We start from the raw sequence: 20,113 nt of genomic DNA on the forward strand, positions 1-20,113 counted from the left end.
GAGTTTTTAAAGTTTTTAACCTAGTATTCAATATTTTTTTTTTTATATATCTAAAAAAAATCAATTAAATATTCTATTTTTCTTTTTCATATTACATTAAAGTTAATTTTACATTCAATGCATCCCATCAATATATTTTTATGTTACATCAAATAATTATTGTAATTTAAAATTTTAGTAGTAAAATAAAAAACCCAACAAACAAACACATTCTTTGAAATTTTGTATTGGTCTTGAGAATAATAATACTTCCCCTGTCAGCCTCTAATGATCATATTTAATTTTCTTTTTATCATTATATTTAATATTAAAAATATTTTTATATTTGTATATATTTTTTTTGTACAAATATCTTTTTATTAGTATCATAAGACACTAATGTAAGTATTTTTAAAATTTTTTCTTAATTTGTACTATATTTTGATATAATAATTAATATTCAAATATCAACACGCAAAAAGTAAATGAGACCTTAGAGTCGGACGAGTTAGTAATAAAAAAATCTAAAAACATTAATGAAGCAATATTTTATCCAGCCGTCTCCATTTTCTTCTCCAAATTTGGAGGAATGCAAGTTTTTTTTCCCTTCGATAAATTGATTTCCGAGTTCCGTAACTAAAATATTTTATCATTTTAATTTTGTAATTGGAGGATATTGCAAATTAATCTTGTAAGTGAATTCACAATTTTAGTCCTCTGGCGTCGGTGATGCCTACGTGGCTTACATGTGGCTCGTGGAAGGACATATGTCCCCGCCAGATCAGTTACACTTGGCGGATATGTGAATATTTATTTGTTATTATTTTTTTAATTTTAAATTTTAAACTTTTTTTGATAAATTTTAATTTTTAAAAAAGACAAAATAAATAAATATTTTTTTTAAAAAAAAACAAATTTATAAAAAATCCACGTGTCCTCCGACGAACTATGTAGACGTAGGCATCTCTGGCGCCGAAGGACTAAAAGTGCAAAAAATTTTCACGTTTACGACATACTCCAATTACAAACTAAAATGATACAAGACAGAAACAAAATTTTAATTTTTAGCTTATATCTATATATTTGGTTTATTTAATTTTGAATTAATATGTATGGTTTGTATAAGTTTGGGTTGGATTTCCTTTCTTTTTTAAATTATTACATAATATATAATATTATATATAAATAAATAATAGTATAAATATTACACATAAAAGTTGAAATATTTATATTATTGTAGTAATATTTCATCATAATTTTTTATTTTATTTACTTTTTAAATAATTAGTTTTTTCATATAAAAAATGAAATTAAATAATTTATTATTATTAGTATTTAAAAAATTGTCGATATAATTTGAATTTATTAAAAAAATATTTTTGGAATTAATATATAAATAAATAAGAATTATTTAATTGTTTAAAAATAAAGAATATATGTGAAATATTGATGAAAAAATAAAGTATGTTGAAATGGAGTTAAAATTAGAGAAAAATAAGTTTTTTTTTTTTTTTTTTTTTTTTTGCAGAAAAATTTATTTTTCAAAAATATTAGTAATATACTATAAACATTGTTTATGTTCTTTTGTGGGTTTTAGCCCAAATTTTTATTATTCAGATTTTTTTCCTTTTAAATATATCAAATCAAACAATTACTTTTTTATTTTTATATTATATTATAAATTTATTTTATATTCAAATATCAAATCAATTTATATTTATATCATATTAAACAACTATTCCAATTCAACTTTTTACCATTAAAAAATTCAAATTAAAAAATCTAAACCCACAGACAAATACACATGAGTTATTTTTATATTATCTACGTAATTCTCTATACCTCAAATAAAAAAAAAAAAAAATTCTTCAAATTAAAACACAAAACAAACATAAAATAAAATTTGAAGTAAATGGAAGAATTGATTGGATATATATTTTATTTGAATGATGTATAGTCGATTATTTCCTATTTTGTAAACGTTGCAAGATATGTAGAATAGACCAAATAAAAAATATTATATGGTATACGTGACGAAATGAGTGATTTGTAAAAAATAAAATTAACAAAACAGATAATTAAAAAAATACATACACTATAGGAAAGAAACTACTATAATAAAAATAAAAAGTTTTATATTTTAAAACTTATCGTAATTTTCTGTATGAATTTTTTAAATATTTTTTCAAATCAAAAGACTCAAAATTTAAATATAATATACAAAATAAAAATGTATTAGAATAATATAAGCAAAACCAAATCAATTTAAAAAAACATATATACAATAAAAATAAAAAATTGATTAGTAAAAATTAAAATTAACACAATAAATAATTTTGAAAAAAAAAACACATACATAATATTAATTGAATGAATTAAAGGGGGAGTTAAAGAAAACTCCTGTCACACATATTTAGTTCAATTCAGTTCCCATTATTGAAAAAATTGATCTGCAGTCTTCATTTCATATTTTTCTATCTCAATCTATATAGTTGTAAATTTGATATGCTCCTAAAATATATATTCAAATACCTTTAACGTTGTTTTATATACTTATAACACATTCCGTTTATTTAAATTATTCTATTGATATACCTCTATTTATTTTATGTGTATCATTGTTTGTGTTACTACTAATCCAAGATCCAATAGGCTATATTCTCTCGAAATCAAATTAACATCGAAGAAAACTTAAAGAAAACTTTGATTTATTACGGAAGCAACAGTTCAAACTCAGTTTACCCTAATATCAAACCAACCGACATCAATCACACATCCAAGACCCAACTACAAACGACACGCCACGGAAACGCAACAAACACACAAACCCGAACCCTTATCTACGGAAACACAATCGATTTCAAGCCTATCACACCGCGAACAGCATATACATCGCGAGACACACATAAAGGCACAAATCGATTAAACCAAACCGTAGAAACACCGAGGGAAGAGGCGCGCATCAACGGGGAAGAGGAACTCCCAACTCGCCGGACAGATTCACCGGAGAAGGCAGACGCGATGACGAAGGAATCGCCTAGGGCATGAGAGAAGAATCGCGAGAAGGTTCTGTTATGTATCGTATGTTCTGGAATGAAGTGTGAACCGGTTCAATGGATCAGCCTATATATATAGGACAGAACAGACCAGCGGTCCAGACCGGTTCAAACCGGTCCAGCCCGGATCAAAGCCAGGCAGCTTGCGAACCGACGAGTCTCTCAAAAGATTGGGTCGGGTAGTGGGTTGCCGGGTCCGGGCTTCAATTTGGGCGGGTTGGTTGTGTGCATTCTAGGCCTCAATTATCACGGGCCAAAATATATAACAAATCTCCACCTTATTTTGGGCGTGGAAGATTGTTTTCTCGGGTGTCATCACGGTCCGAACTTTCATTGCTTCCTTATATTTTAGTTCATTTTAAAAAACAGTTCATTTTAGCCTATTGTTGAATTACTCTCCTGCACAAAGAAAATTGAAATCAAGTTAGGTTTAAGAAAATATGAAAACCTAATATGATACATAATAAAACCTACAGCTACACACAAGTAGCACCGGCTAATCAAATGTATCAAAGCATACAATTTTCACACAAGATACAAACATATCAACTTTCCAAAGCATTGTATCTTCACCAATAGGATTATACTCAAATTCAACAATTAACAAAGCTACTAAACATTGTAATTGTGTCTTACAACAAGAACATGCATCACACAATATACAAACACGAAAAACAGCAAGCTTTCTAGAGCACATATCATTTACAATCAATGATAACAAATCACCACCAAAGCAATCATAATGTTTAGGAACTACATTCAAATTTTCATTCTTAAATAATGAGTTCATATCTTCTTTTAAAGCTTCAAAACATTGACACTTATACCAAGAATTACTTGTCTCCCTAACAATCATAGGTTCATTCACATGTAAGTCATCAAACATACAACAAGCTAAAGAAGATAACTTCAAATTACCAAACATAGAGAACAATATAGGACTCTTCCTAACTCCATCTCTAACAAATAGGTAATTTTCAATCTCATCTTTCTCATTTAAATCAGTTCCAACATTGCTTTCAATTTCAGAAACTGAATTTTCAAAATTTTCCTTAATATGCTGCCCAGCAGCAACACCAATTTGAAAATCATCAACAAAGATTTCAGTTTCACTGTTTCTATCTAACTCCACCATATTTTGACCACAATTGTCAAAATCAGCAATAACAACATTTTCGTTTAAAGAATCAAAGTGTTGCTCAGCAGCAGTTTTCACACACAAAACAGAATCAGAAATCATATCAGCATTAACTAAAATGTCATAATGCACACAATCTGATTCACAACAAGTATTATCTACATGTATTTCACAAAACTGCACATATTTGTAATCAACAACAACTTTTTGACTTTCAAAAGACTTGCAAAGAAAATCAGTGTTATTCTTTTCAACCTCATAATCAAATTCAACATCAATTTGCACAGTATCAACAGATTTAGCACGAATTTCAGATTCAAGATCAATATTAAGAGGTTTATCATCACAAGAACATACTTCTTCACTTACAACATGCATTTCAGCAACAAATTGCACATTCAGTGCACATTCAGAATCAGTATCAGCATTATTTAAATCATCAAAATGCACATTTTCTGATTCACAATCAGTATCAACTGTATTTACATCACAAGACTGCATTTCTTCAAAATTAAATTCATGAATTACAACAGGCTTAGCACAAAATACAGAAACATTTTTGTCCTCAACATCAACTTTTCTGTTTTTAAAAACAGTTTGTGTTTCAGCAGCAGAACAAACACAAGAATCAATTTCAGAATCCATATCAACAATTTCAGAATTATCAAATTGTATACTTTCAGATTCACTCCTAATCTGCTGTTTGACAGAACAAAAATTAGAATTAAAGTGTTCATTTTCTCCCTCTTCTATCTCAACTTTATCATGCTCCACCTTATTTCGAGTATTATAACAATCAGTGTTTGTTTCACTAAAATCAGAAACAACATATTCAAATTCAGATTTTTCTACATTCAAACATGGCATTTCACATTCATTGAATGTCACATTATTTCTAAAAATAGTTTTAAATCCGGGTCTAGAACAAAGCCACAATCTATACCCCATAACACCATAACCTAAGAAAACACAATTTTCAGTTTTCAAATCAAAACCATCATTGCAAACATGTATTAAAGCAGAACACCCAAATACACGAACATTAGAAATGTCGACTCTTCTACCCAACCATTTACTTTCGGGACATACACCTTTAAGGGGGATAGAGGGTGATCTATTTATCAAATATGTTGCTGTAACTACAGCTTCACCCCAAAACATTTCGGGTAAGCCGGATGAAGTCAAAAGACTTCTAACCCTTTCCAAAAGGGTCCAGCTCATCCTCTCGGCCACCCCACTGAATTGGGGTGCCATGGGGACTGTTTTAATCATTTTAATACTATTTTGCACACAAAAGTTATCAAACCAGGTGTTAGAAAAGTTTAAACTATTTTCAGTTTGAAGACATTTCATTTTTCTGCCCGTTTCAGTTTCAACTTGAATTTTCCAATTCTTAAAAAACCCAAAAACTTCAGATTTATTTTTCATTAAGAAAACCCAAGTTTTTCTTGAAAAATCATCAACAATGGTTAAAAAATATCTAGAACCACCAAAAGTGGACTCACAAGAGGGACCCCACAAATCACAATATATATATTCCAAGATATATTTAGAGCATTCACGTTTTTCAACATGGGGTAAGGAAAAATGGACTTTAGTTTGTTTATTATCAACACAATTTTCACAATATTGCACAGCTGAAAACATATCATTGCCAAAATATCCAGATTTTTGCAATATTTCTAAACCTCTATTGCTTAAATGACCTAACCTTTTATGCCACAAAAACATTTTATTTTCAGAAATAGAATTAATGGAACAAGCAGGCATAATCATAGGATCAGCTTGGGTCACATAGAAATTATTTTTCCTTTCAGCTTTAAAAACAACTAAAGATCCTTTTATAACTTTCATAAAATCAGGCCCCCATTTACCCTCAAGACCTAATTCGGCTAAGGATGCACAAGACAACATATTACTTGACAATTCTGGAACATGCCTCACATTATTTAATTTCAATACAAAACCAGAATTAAATTTCAAATTTATGCTACCAATTCCAAGCACATTGCACACATGATTATTAGCCATAACAACAGTGCAATTTTCTAACATTTTGTATTCACAGAAAATTGATCTTAATGGAGTCATGTGATAAGAACAAGCCGAATCAATCAACCATTCATTTTCTAACATAGGTAAACAATTAGACCTAACAGCAAATATATCCCCTAACTTTCCCTCAAGAACTGTCATATTGGCTAACACACTTACTTGCTAAATCAGCTTCGGAAAACAGTTTGTTTTGAAAGATTTTTGGAAAAACAGTTTGTTTAAAAAACAAACACAATCAAACCAAAAGCAAACAACCACAGAAAATTGCACACAATAGGCAAGGGATTTAGAATTTACCCTCGAAGCACAGCAACAATTTTTCCTACAAAAAACAACAAGGGAAAATACAGAAAACCTATTTCTCTTTCGAGATAAGGGATTAGCCAATGGGAAAAACAGACCACTTAATATACTCACGGGATATAAAGCACAAGAAAGAATGGTACAAGTACAAAGAGAAAATACAGCAACTCAACTTAACTGTTTTTAATAAAAAACAGTTTTGATTTTAACAATTCTCAATCAAACCAGCTATGATTTTCTCAAATATAACCAAAACAGTGGCGGTTCCAAACAATTTCAAAACCAAGAACAATGGTTGTTTTACAATTCTTAAAAGATTTTAACAAACTTTCAAAATAATTGAAAAATCTTTTAAATCTAAAACCGACCAAAGGCAATACAATCAGAAATAAGGCAAAGCATCAATTGTTCAACAATCTATTTTCACAACCAAGGCTTCACCAAAATAGATTTGACAATTAGGCAAGTAACACACAAATCAGTTACTGCACAACCCAAAAAGAGATAGCAAACAACACAAGTAGAACACAAAACAGTTACTACTTCAAAAATAGAGGGATAAGCTATTCGTTACCCACTCCTAGCTCCGCAACAGTTGTTTGACTGTCTATTAGAATCTTTTCCGATGTCAACCTGTTACACCTTTTAAACTGCGCACTCAATACACAAATTAGTATAGTTTGGATGGCACAATACAGGACTATACTAACCAACAGCCTAATCAACCAAGAATGTCACAGGTAAGACAGACTTCTACAAGAAACACAATTTTCGGTTTCACTTTAAGGCCAATGTGATCACAATTATAGTATTCAAGTTCCAAACACTCAAAGTAACAATCGCACAATTCTCAGATTGTATTTCAAAACTACAGGATTGAACAATTGAAACATCAACCCACTATAATCAATGAATTTGTACAAAACAGATCACAACATATCAAACAGCGCAAGTAACAGTCTTGTTAACACCAATCCAGTTCAAGATTTCGAAAAACAGTGGACTATTGTCAATTTTTCGACAAAACTAGAGAACATAATCAACTCAGATTCAATCCTTTCAACATAACAGAGAACAACTCGCGTTTTCAAGATTTGGGAAAAATACAGTTTCAATCCTTAAAAAAAAAAAAAAAAAACAGTTTATAAGGACTTGACTCAAGTTTTCACAAAAAATAGAAAACAAACCACGGTTTCAAGTTTTATCCAAAACAAAAACAAACCGAGATTTCTCAATTTCGAAAGAAACAGTGAGTTAGCCACCTAAAAGCTCTGATACCACTTGTTACTACTAATCCAAGATCCAATAGGCTATATTCTCTCGAAATCAAATTAACATCGAAGAAAACTTAAAGAAAACTTTGATTTATTATGGAAGCAACAGTTCAAACTCAGTTTACCCTAATATCAAACCAACCGACATCAATCACACATCCAAGACCCAACTACAAACGACACGCCACGGAAACGCAACAAACACACAAACCCGAACCCTTATCTACGGAAACACAATCGATTTCAAGCCTATCACACCGCGAACAGCATATACATCGCGAGACACACATAAAGGCACAAATCGATTAAACCAAACCGTAGAAACACCGAGGGAAGAGGCGCGCATCAACGGGGAAGAGGAACTCCCAACTCGCCGGACAGATTCACCGGAGAAGGCAGACGCGATGACGAAGGAATCGCCTAGGGCATGAGAGAAGAATCGCGAGAAGGTTCTGTTATGTATCGTATGTTCTGGAATGAAGTGTGAACCGGTTCAATGGATCAGCCTATATATATAGGACAGAACAGACCAGCGGTCCAGACCGGTTCAAACCGGTCCAGCCCGGATCAAAGCCAGGCAGCTTGCGAACCGACGAGTCTCTCAAAAGATTGGGTCGGGTAGTGGGTTGCCGGGTCCGGGCTTCAATTTGGGCGGGTTGGTTGTGTGCATTCTAGGCCTCAATTATCACGGGCCAAAATATATAACAGTTTGTATATTTTAAAATATAAAAATAATAATTACAATCGCATTTTACCGTGAGACGAGACAATAAAATATTACACACTTCTTAGACTCCCGAAAAAATTCTATGCTTATTCTCTGCACTCTCAATCGTTGTCATTTGTCTCAACCACTCCAAGTGAAGGAAACATAGTAAAAACGAATTTCCAATTCATCCCGTCACCGAGGCGAAGCGCAAAAAAGTATGTGTATTGTCTTTTTTCTATATATATATACATATATTTTTTACATTAGTATCTCATATCCTATTTTTTTACATTAGTATCTCAAACAACAGTAGTAGTAATAATAATAATAATAATAATAATAATAATACTACTACTATTATGTAGTTCTTTTAGTAGTTTATAATTTTACAATATTCTCAAAATATGACAACTCAATTAATAAAAGTATCTTACAATAAAAAGACTGTTATTTCAAAAATTTAAAAAACGAGCCTCATCTCTCATAAAATTTTGGTTCTGCCACTGTATATATATAAATATATCTCTAATAGTTATGTTGTTACAGATGACAACTCCATTTACGTCCAACAATCCTGACAAAACGAGTAGGATAGTGCCGAAGAGGGCAACAACCAGGAGATGAAGGACGATGACGACTATTGTATACCTTAGATATAAATATATATACTTCTATCGTCAGTGTATATGTCAGGTAAGATACTTATATACATTATACTTATGTTGTGCATAATTCGCTAGTTATGTACCTATAATATAATTTTAAGAATTAAACGACATCATATTCAAATTACTTGTGTTATCAACAACTTTAAGTTTGTTTTGGAATTTGATTTTGAATTGATTTAATTTAAATAGTATTTTAATATGATATTTTATTAAAAAAATAATACTATATTTTTATGATAACTGTGCCGACTGAATTTATTTAAAATGTTATAATATATTTTCTATTCAAAATATTATATTTAGTATAACATATATTTAATTATATCACATCAAATATATATTTTTTATTTATTTATTTTTAAATTCAAACAACCCAAAACAAGGGTTTTTTTTTTTTTTTTTACAAAATATTAAACTCAAATTACTATTTAAATAAAACCAAAACCATACTTAAAAAACACAATGCAAGAGTTTTGTTTCATTAGTTAATGTAACATTATTTATCAATATCTCTCTGCGTAATAAATAACAAATTAGACATTTTTTTTTTTATTTAACGTATTCTTGATAATTTAAAATTTTATTTAGAACACCTCTGTATACAATACTTTAAACATCATAGCCCTGACACACCGCAATACACTGTGTGTTGTTATAATTATGAATCAACAAAGCATGTATTTTTATTTTTTTTTTAATAACGTGGGAACCCGCAGCCGCTACCCGAAAGTGCACACTGGGTAAATCCTTGGCCGAACCTAATACCTGCAAACCAGGCCCGACGAGAAAGACACATTATAAGATTCTTGGGTTTGAATCCATGACCTCACAGTCGCATGTTTTTATTATACACAATATGTGTTGTGTATAATAAGATTTTGTGTTGTTTGCCGGGAGGGAACTACACTAGGGCGGGCAATTGACCCCAAGCTCAATTTTTTATAATTTTTTTAGTATTAAAAATATTAATTTTTATGTCTTTATATACAATTTGCTCTGCAAAAAAAAAAAAAAAAATTAGATTCATATATAATTTTGTCATTTTTTTTATTTAAATTTATTAATTAAATATTAAATAAATTATAACATTTTGCCCTCGAAAATTTAGATGTTAGTTTCGTTGTTTGTATATATTAGGTGTGCAATTTGAAAATATTATAAATAATATATAAAAATATATAGATAATTTGATTGAGAATTTATCAGCACCATATTGATTGTCCTAATCAGCGCATAAAAATATTATAAATAACATATAAAAATATAACAAGCATATCATGCTGTATAGAATAAGAGTTTGTTTTTCCATTCAAAATTTTAACGACACAATTTCTAATATATATAATATACTATATTTTATTTTTTTAAAATAATTAATATTTAATGCAAAATATTATTTTTTTTTTTTTTATGCTATCACGTAATTCTCTATACATTAACATAAGAAATAATTTAACTAAAACACTAAGCAAACAAAAAATTTGATATGTACTATTAATTTTATTTTATTTTATATGTTTAAAAACTTATATCTAATATGTCATTTAATATATACTCTATCAGTTCCGATTCAATTGATACTTTTTATTTGGAACACAGTATTTAAGATAATGATGTTTAATTAATAAATAATAATAAATTATAATATTATTTTATTATTTTTATATAATTAATAATATTGATAGTTTTAAAACAAATTTAATATATATGATTAAAATAATAAAAATATATATTTAAATATTTTAAAAATTATAACGAAATAAAAAATATACGCAATATATATCATTTTATAGATAATAAAAATTTTTATAATACAAATAAATAAAATAATACATTTATTTATTTATAATTAATACAAATTAATTTTATAAAAAAAGTAAAATTTTAAATATTGATAAAAATATTTATTCTTTTAGAATGAAATAGAAATAAATTTTTTTAAAGTGGATTCTATATAATATACGATATTATATATTATATAATTAATTAAATTTATTCTAATTAAATAATTTTTATTAAAAAAAATATATCAAAGTATTATAGAATAAATGAAAATAAAAAAAATTAAAAAAATGTAAATTAAGTTGGGAGTACAATACTAATTATTGCAATGTACAGCTAAGGTCAATCATTGCAACTTATTTATAATATCTCTCTATTATTATAGGCTAGTTTTTCGCATTGATCAACTAAAGTCGTCGTCTAGATCTAACTCTATTATTATACTCCATGTTTTTTTAGCTGAATTTTTTCAAATTTTATTATTTAGACTATATGTTTTTTGAAATTTTCATAAAATATCTCATTAAACATTATTTTTATACCAAATTCTACTATAAAAAAATAATCTATTTGTAACGAAATTCCGTCCCTAAAGTTCACGTAGCTAACGTAATTTCATTCCTAATTCCGTCTCTATGTCATTAGTAACGGAAAAAGTAAATTTAGAGACAGAAAAATTTTGTTTAAAAAATGATTTTTTTTATAGTGTTCAAATAATTTTTTTTTTCAAATTCATAAAAAAGATAGTCTCTCTCTTTTTTTTTAAAAAAAAAGAAAATTACAATTTTATTCTTACTTTTTTGTTGAAATGATTTTATAAATTTTATTTAAATAGATAAAAAGAATGACTCCTATAAAATAAGAAAAAGTGCAAACAAATTCAAAGATGGGTTTGTTTGTGCATTTGAAATTTAAGTTTTATACTAAAATTTTGAGTTAATATCATTGTTGACGTAACATAAATAAATATTAATATATTAATTTGAATGTAAATTGAATTTTAATATAATATAAAAATAAAAAATAAATATTTTATTTTATTTTATTTGGAAAATAAAATTACTAATAATGTTTTAGTTGAACAAATAGAAGTAGAAGAAAATACAAAAAAATAAAAATAAAATAAGAATTTAGGTAAAGTATAATTAGTAAGCAATTAAGAAATGTATTAGTAAAAATAATTATTATTTAGTAAAAATAATTATAAATTAAGATTAAAATAACTAAATAGTTTAATTAATATTAAAAAAATTTAAATTTTAAATTTTAAAATATGATTAAAGTGTATAATTAACTTTTTTTAAAAAAAAAAAACAAATTATATGGAACGGATAAAAATAGAAAATATGGATAAATTATGCGGCACGGACAGAGAGTACGTAACTTGTTCAAATTTATATTATGGGGAACGTGATTCCTAACTTGTTCAAATTTATATTATGGGGAACGTGATTCCCCAAGAATCAGATGCTTGTCAATACATATTTTTAATTGATCATTATTACGATAGATATCCACTATTAAGTCTATCACCAAAAAAATAAAATTAAATTAAATATTCATTAGATATCCACTATCAAGTCTATCACCAAAAAAATTAAATTAAATTAAATATTCATTAGATATCCACTATTAAGTCTATCAAAAAAAATAAAATTAAATTAAATATTCATTTGTTTCAATTCAATATATATTTTTTTATTATTTTTATTTTCAATAAAAAATTTCATTTTTAACTTTTATAGTATATTGAAAATTACTATTATTTTTAAGAGCATAGATGTTGATTGGCGGGATTATATATATTTCAGTATATTTATAATACAAGATATATTATATTATATTTCAGTATAATTAATTTTTAATATCAATTATTGATTTTTTTGTGTGAATTGACGAATTTGCCTTTTACTTTATGTATAGAAAAGAAAAGAATAAATAAAATAATAGTAAAAAAGTAAATTCTGTGTATAAAAATTAAAATAAAACGATAATGTTTTGAGGTTCCAAATAAAAAAAGTAGCAGCACATTAGTTTGTGGACAGAGAGAGTAATACATCATATGCTGACGACATATATATAAATCATTCACATACCATATGTTGACTAATCAAATAAATATGATGCTGATTTGACCGAATTATTACAATATATACCGCCTACATTATAATTATTATATTAATATTTATTTATATTCACTCAAATAATTATTTAAATTTAAAATTTTACTATTCCAAAATGCTTAACACGCCGTCTCTCCATATATATATATCCACACAAAATGTGTCGGTATTGCAACCATGGCGATACAAAGTCCTACACTTACTCTCCTAAACGAAGAACGTCGTCGTTTTGACGAAACAAAGGCCGGCGTCAAAGGCCTCGTCGACGGAGGCATCAAAAAGGTGCCTCCGATGTTCGTACACCCACCGGAAAGTCTATGTGGCATCCATGCCCCGCCGGGCCTCGATATCCCGACAATTGATCTCGCCGGAGTCGGCGACAACGATCCTGTCCGACGACAAAAAATCGTCGAAAAAATAAGTGACGCTTCCTCGACGTGGGGCATTTTCCGGGTCATCAACCACGGCATCCCGATGAGCACGGTCGACGAAATGTTGGACGGGACGAGGAAATTCCACGAGCTCGGGGTCGAGACAAAGGCGCGTTATTACACGCGCGATAGCGTCGAAGGCCTCGCCTATTGCAGCAATTTCCACCTTTACCGGCTTCCGGAAGCCGAGTGGCGTGACACGTTCTCGTGCGACGTCGCGCCCGACCCGCCGCGCGCGGCGGACTTGCCGGCGGCGTGCGGGGAAATTATGATGAGTTATAAGGATTGGGTGATGGGTTTGGGGCGACGATTGTTTTGTCTTATTGCAGAGGGACTTGGAGTCGAGGCGAACCGGCTTTTGGACATGGCGTGCGACGAGGGGCTCGCCGTTATCGGACATTATTATCCGGCGTGCCCCGAGCCCGACCGGACATTGGGAATTCGGAAGCACTCGGACAACAATTTCTTGACGATTCTTGCACAAGATGGTTTGGGAGGTCTTCAAGTTGAGTACGAGGAACGTTGGGTCGATGTCGAGCCAGTACGAGGATCGTTGGTCGTAAATATCGGCAACATCCTCCAGGCAAGAATTACAGCTATTTTTACTGTTCATCAATTTTATTTATTTATTTATTTATTATTTTTTAAAAATCAAATCAAATATTTCTTTAGTTTGTAACTTTATGCAACATTGATCAAGATGGATTATTACGAAAATTTTATTAAAAAGTTAATAAAAAGTAATCGAATAACTAAAAAAAATTTAGTGACAAATTGATTATTATTTATTAAAGTAGAATAATAAAAATATGAATTGATAAAATTGTTTATTATAAATAAATTATAGTACATAAAATTGGTGCGATAAAAAAACATAGCATAATTATTTGAAACTGATGAAGTATTTATTTATATTTATATTATATTATTTTTTTTAGAAAATATTAAATGAACACTTATTTAAATTACATAATACAATTATTTCAATTTAAAATTTTTACTATTAAAAACTCATATCAAAACTCGACTCCCAAACAAACCCACACTTAAGTGTTGTTTATTTTACATTCAAAAATAATTTTTAACATTATTTACTAATAATTCTCTCTCCGTTCAAGTCGAAGATATTCATTTTTTTTTTTAATAAAGTATCTTTCAAGTAAGTATAAAAAAATTTCAATATTTTGTTATTATTTTTTCAATATCATTAATATCAAAATTAAAAAAAGACTTTATACTTAAAAATCTATAAGATACTAATATACATAAATTTGCATCTATAAGTAAAATAAATACTTTTGATCCGAACGAAAAAAAAAAAATTTACTTTTAAAAAATGTAATATCAAAATATTAATTTTACCATCATAAATATCATATAAAAAGCTAGGTTTTCATAATATTATTATTATTATTATTTTACATTGTGTCTATTTTTGTTTTCTGGTTTTTGTTTTTATTATACATTTTCCTTTCAATAAAGTCACAACCTACCCTCAATAGTGTTTTGATTTGACTTTTTTTTTTTTTTTTTCTTTTAATATGAGGTATAAGAAAGCGTATTGAAACACAATATAATTTTTATTATTAGTTATTGTAAATTGTAAAAATTTTGTGAAAACTAGCTGTTTTTTTTTTACCAAAAATATAAGTTTCTACTATTTGTACTTTGTATTTAAAAAAAAATTTATATATTTTTTTTTCTCGCAAAATATCACATCATACATTATTTTAATACCAAACCTAAACCATAACAGCACATACAACACATACTACATGCTAGCAATTCATACAACAAGGGTTATTTAGGGTGTGTTTGTTTGGGGGTTTGGATCTTGAGTTGAGATTTGAATAGTAAAATTTTGAATTTGAATAGTTTGTATGATGTGATATAAATAAGTGTTGATGTGATGTTTTGAATGTAAAATTAATTTTTAGTATAATATGAAAAATGAAAAATAAATGTTTGATTTGATGTTTTTAGGGGAAAAAAATTGGATGAATAGTGAAAATCTAATCCAATCCTCCAAACAAAGACACAATGTATTTTTACGTGCTAAATGAACATAGTACACTAATCAGTATAGTGTTGATTATCTCAATCAACATGCCAACTATTTCCCATAAAATAAATAATAGATAATTTTTTTCATATGATTAATAAAACAAAACAAAGAAAAGTCTTGAAAGATATAGTTTTATAAAGAAGAAAACTTTGATGAATAATGTTAAAACAAAGTTAAAAATATAAATTAACATAGTTCTATCGTTCATTTAGACGCTCATATAAATTCTGTTTTAGTTAGTATGATGATGTGGGAACGATGAAAATAGTGTTTGAATGTTCGTCAGATCATATCGAATGACAAAATGAAGAGTGTGGAGCATAGAGTAGTATCGAAAAATGTTGGTCCGAGAGTATCAGTGGCGTGCTTCTTCTCGACAGGGAGAAAACACTCGACGAGGGTTTATGGGCCGATCGAGGAGCTTGTGTCTGAAGAGAATCCGGCTAGGTATCCCGGAATCACTATCCACGACTACTTCAAATGCTACTTGGAAAATGGCTCAAATGGCATTGCTACTTTACGACATCTTAGATTATGAGACGGTGTTCTTTCTTAGATTGATTTTTTAAGTTGTATTCACTACGCCGTTTTTATGATTTTTTTATAAATATATACTTCCTCCGTTCCATGTAATATGGGTGTATTACTGTAGACACATGAATTTAGGTAAAGTATAATTAGTAAGTAATTAAGAAGTGTATTAGTAAAAATAATTATAGATTAAGATTAAGATAAGTAAATAGTTTAATTAAAATTAAGAAAATTATAAATTTTAAAATTTAAAATGTGATTAAAATGCATAATTATATTTTCAAAAATAGAAAAGACAAGTTATGTGGGACAGACGACAATAAAAAATAGGGACAAATTATGTGGGACGAATGAAGTATTATTTTTTAAATAAAATATTACATTCAATCACTATTTAAATACAAAGTGTTTGACGGCCGATTACAACAGATTTTTTCAGAGAGCATTGTTCAAGTCTTCAGAAAACACTGCTCAATAGTGTAGACAACACCGATTAAGAGTTCAAATAGTACGTACAATATTTAATTTTTATTTTTATTTTTTTATTTTTTTATTTTTTATTTTTTATCTTGATTGACACTTTATGAATTCTTGAATTGATGCTATTTGAGGAATTAACAACACGGTATAGAGTATAATATATACTATATAAAGTAGCAGACATATTTCTATAAAACAACCACATCATATATATACTTCTATAGACCACAATATTTACTTTATAGAGCATCGGACATACTTCTATATACCACTCTACATTTTTTTTTATAAAATTAATTTATGTTAATTATAAAAAAATAAACATAATTTTTTATTTATTTGTATTATACGAAATTCTATTCTTTACAAAATGATATTCATATTCTATATTTTTTATTGCAATACATTTTTTCAATACATACGTATTTTAATTTTTAAATAATATACACTACAAAAAAATAATATATTTGTAACGGAATTCCGTCCCTAAAGTTCACGTAGCTAACGTAATTACATTCCTAATTCCGTCTCTAATGTCATTAGTAACGGAAAAAGTAGATTTAAAGACAAAAAAAATTGTTACAAAATTGATTTTTTCTTATAGTGATATATTAAATTTAATTTAAAACTACTAATATTACTACCACATAAAAAATAAAAAAATAATATAATAATTTATTATTATTAATTAATTAAGCATCATTACTTTAAATAAATGTTCTCATAAAAGATATCAATTATATACTGAAGGAAAGAATATTTATTTTCTAATTAACTATTAATAATCCTTATATAATGATAAAAAACTTTTATATTTTACTTAAAACTACAGTAATACTCCTCCATCCCATAATTAAGTATCTATTTATTTTTTGCAAGGAGTTTTAGAAATATTAGTATTATATTGAGATTTAGTAGGAATAAAGTAAAAATAACTAAAATAACCTTATTAATATTGTGTCACATAAATATAATGATATTTGTGTAATATATTATAAGTTGTAAGGATATTTGTAAAGTTAGTAAATAATATAATTACTAAAAAAAAATACTTTATTATGAAATAGACTAAAATAAAAAAATAGATAATTTATTATGAGACGAAGCGATTACAATTTATTGTCTTTGGGACATAGAGAAGATAAAATTCACTTTGGACTTGAATGGATAAGTTAGTAGCTGTTTGTATATTTGGACTTATCTTATCATTATCATTATCTTTGTTTTTATTTATTTATATTTTTATAATTTTCAAATAATTAATTGAAAATGATGTCGTTTTTCTTGCTCCCCTTTTCTATTCTTTTAATTCAAGTTTGAACGATATAATTTAATAAATATATATTTTTTAAAAATATAAAATTTAATATATATACATTTTGTATTTAATAATTATTAAAAAATATTACTCTTTACGTCCCGGATATTATACACAATTACTGCAGACCCGAGAATTTAGAAGAGGTATAATTAGTAAATAATTAAGAATGTATTAGTAAAAATAATTATAGATTAAAAATCAAAATAAATAATTACTATAATTAAAATTTAGAAAATTATAAAGTATAATATTTAAAATATAATTAAAGTGTATAATTTTTTTCATAAAAGAAAATTAACATAATATGTGAGACGGACGAAAAATAAAAATTGTGACATAACGTGTAGGATGGATGTAGGATGGAGAGAGTACTATATTTATAAAAATTATGAAATGAAACAAAAAGTTAAAGTTCTAATAAATCAATATATGAATACATAATTATTTTATGTATAATATCATATCTTTCAATTTGTCGAAATTTAATGCAAAAATTAAAAAGTCTTTAAATAAAATTGTAACGGGATATTGGATTAATATAAGAAATATGATATTATTGGCTAGCTAAAATAAGTCGAAAAATCATTTCGAACTTATCTCATTGTATATAAATTCCATAGGCTAACAATATATATATATATATATTTACACACAAATATCTCATTCTTTCTCAGCTTTCCTTTATTCTTTCAACCAAAATATATACAGGTTTCATTTACTTTTTACGTTATTATACTTAAAATTAAAAATATCTTTATATTTGTATAATTTTTTATACAAATGTTCTTCCATTAGTATTATAAGACACTAATGAAGTTATTTTTGTAATGTTTTCTTAATTTATACTACGTTTTGATATAATAATTAATATTCAAAGATTAATAATCAAAAAGTAAATAGGACCCTTAGAGTCAGATGAATGTAGTATTATTTTCCACTGTTTTATTGCATTTCCCGCCATTCTTTATTTAACTTATAAATTTATCTATGCATAGCATATTTTTTTTTGTTTTTTGGCATTTCATAACTGATTTTTTTATTTAAATAATATTTTATAAATATATATATGTAAGAACATATAATACAAATAATAAAAATTTAAAAGGAAACTATAAAGAAAGGCACCTTTATATTTTGCATGAGGAAAAAGTACAGAGAGGTTAATAAAAACATAATATAAATAGAATTAATTTTGAAGTCTAAATTTTTATTTTTCCTGTATTCAAATCAAATTGTCAGAACATACTAATTTGATTAATTAACTAAATCATGCCTTGCAAGATTTGCAATCCCAATGGTTACTTTAGCATTATCTAATTATTGGGTAGGAAAATAAATAAAATTCAATATTACTTAATAATGTACATAACTATATTTTTATATTATTCAAAAATGTATTTTATAGATCAGTATGTATTGTGACTAAAATAAATTTGTTACATGGTTATGTCAAGAATCAGTATGTAAGCTTTTGCAAGAATAGGGAAGGAAATGAAGCATGATGAAGAACCTTTTTCATATTCTTGATTGATCTGTTCATTTATAATGTATACATATTTCTATTTTGATCCGTCTAATTTAAAAATTTATATATTTTTTTAGTAACTATGAACTCTGTCATTAACTATAAATATATTTTTTTACACATATTTATCATCTCACCTCCAATTAATTATACAGTTATATCTAAAAGTAAAAATAATTTGGTCTTTATACTATTATATCTTCTAACTACTATTACAATATTAATATTATTTTCGTCCAGCTCTAAGGGTCTTATTTATTTTTTGCGTGTTGATATTTAAATATTAATTATTATATCAAAACGTAGTACAAATTAAGAAAAAATTTCAAAAATACTTCAATTAATGTCTTGTAATACTAATAGAAGGACATTTGTACAAAAAAATTTATACAAATATAAATATATTTTTAATGTTAAATACAATGACGCAAAACGTAAATGTGATCCTTAAAGCCGGATGAATGAAGTATTTCTTTATTTGTGTGTAAAAATAAATGTAAATTTTAAAGGTGGACGGAGGGATTATAACTTTTATATCTTTCGGCATTATCTTTCGGTATATTTTCCGATCATTTTTTTCATAGTATCAAAGCCAATCATCCGCTACGGTGATTGTTCTCTCTTGATAATCTATAGACTATAGTAGACTATTGATTCAACCAATTCCTCATCT

The 20,113-nt window shown here is 27.0% G+C and overlaps 1 protein-coding gene across 2 annotated transcripts; it reads left to right on the plus strand.

Moving 5' to 3' along the window:
* Nucleotides 1-13,228: 13,228 nt before the first annotated feature.
* On the plus strand, nt 13,229-16,216 carry LOC127249379 (1-aminocyclopropane-1-carboxylate oxidase homolog 1-like). Of its 2 annotated transcripts, none has more exons than XM_051272144.1 (2): nt 13,229-14,101; nt 15,852-16,216. In XM_051272144.1, the coding sequence occupies exons 1-2, from the start codon at nt 13,265-13,267 to the stop codon at nt 16,119-16,121; spliced, it is 1,107 nt and encodes a 368-aa protein (XP_051128101.1). In that variant the 5' UTR covers nt 13,229-13,264; the 3' UTR covers nt 16,122-16,216. The 2 variants fall into 2 exon arrangements, with proteins under 2 accessions (XP_051128101.1, XP_051128102.1); XM_051272145.1 differs by having other exon boundaries at nt 13,236-14,101; nt 15,870-16,216.
* Nucleotides 16,217-20,113: the final 3,897 nt, after the last annotated feature.

The sequence above is a fragment of the Andrographis paniculata genome, unplaced genomic scaffold (assembly GCF_009805555.1).
Source record: "Andrographis paniculata isolate CXL003 unplaced genomic scaffold, ASM980555v1 Contig35END, whole genome shotgun sequence".
Classification (NCBI taxonomy): Eukaryota; Viridiplantae; Streptophyta; class Magnoliopsida; order Lamiales; family Acanthaceae; genus Andrographis; species Andrographis paniculata.

What these genes read in the sequence shown, in the direction of transcription:
- LOC127249379 (XM_051272144.1), top strand. Translation starts at nt 13,265, where the DNA reads ATGGCGATACAAAGTCCTACACTTACTCTCCTAAACGAAGAACGTCGT. An exon ending in ATATCGGCAACATCCTCCAG is followed by an intron (nt 14,102 to 15,851) that starts GCAAGAATTACA and finishes CGATGAAAATAG; the next exon opens with TGTTTGAATGTTCGTCAGAT.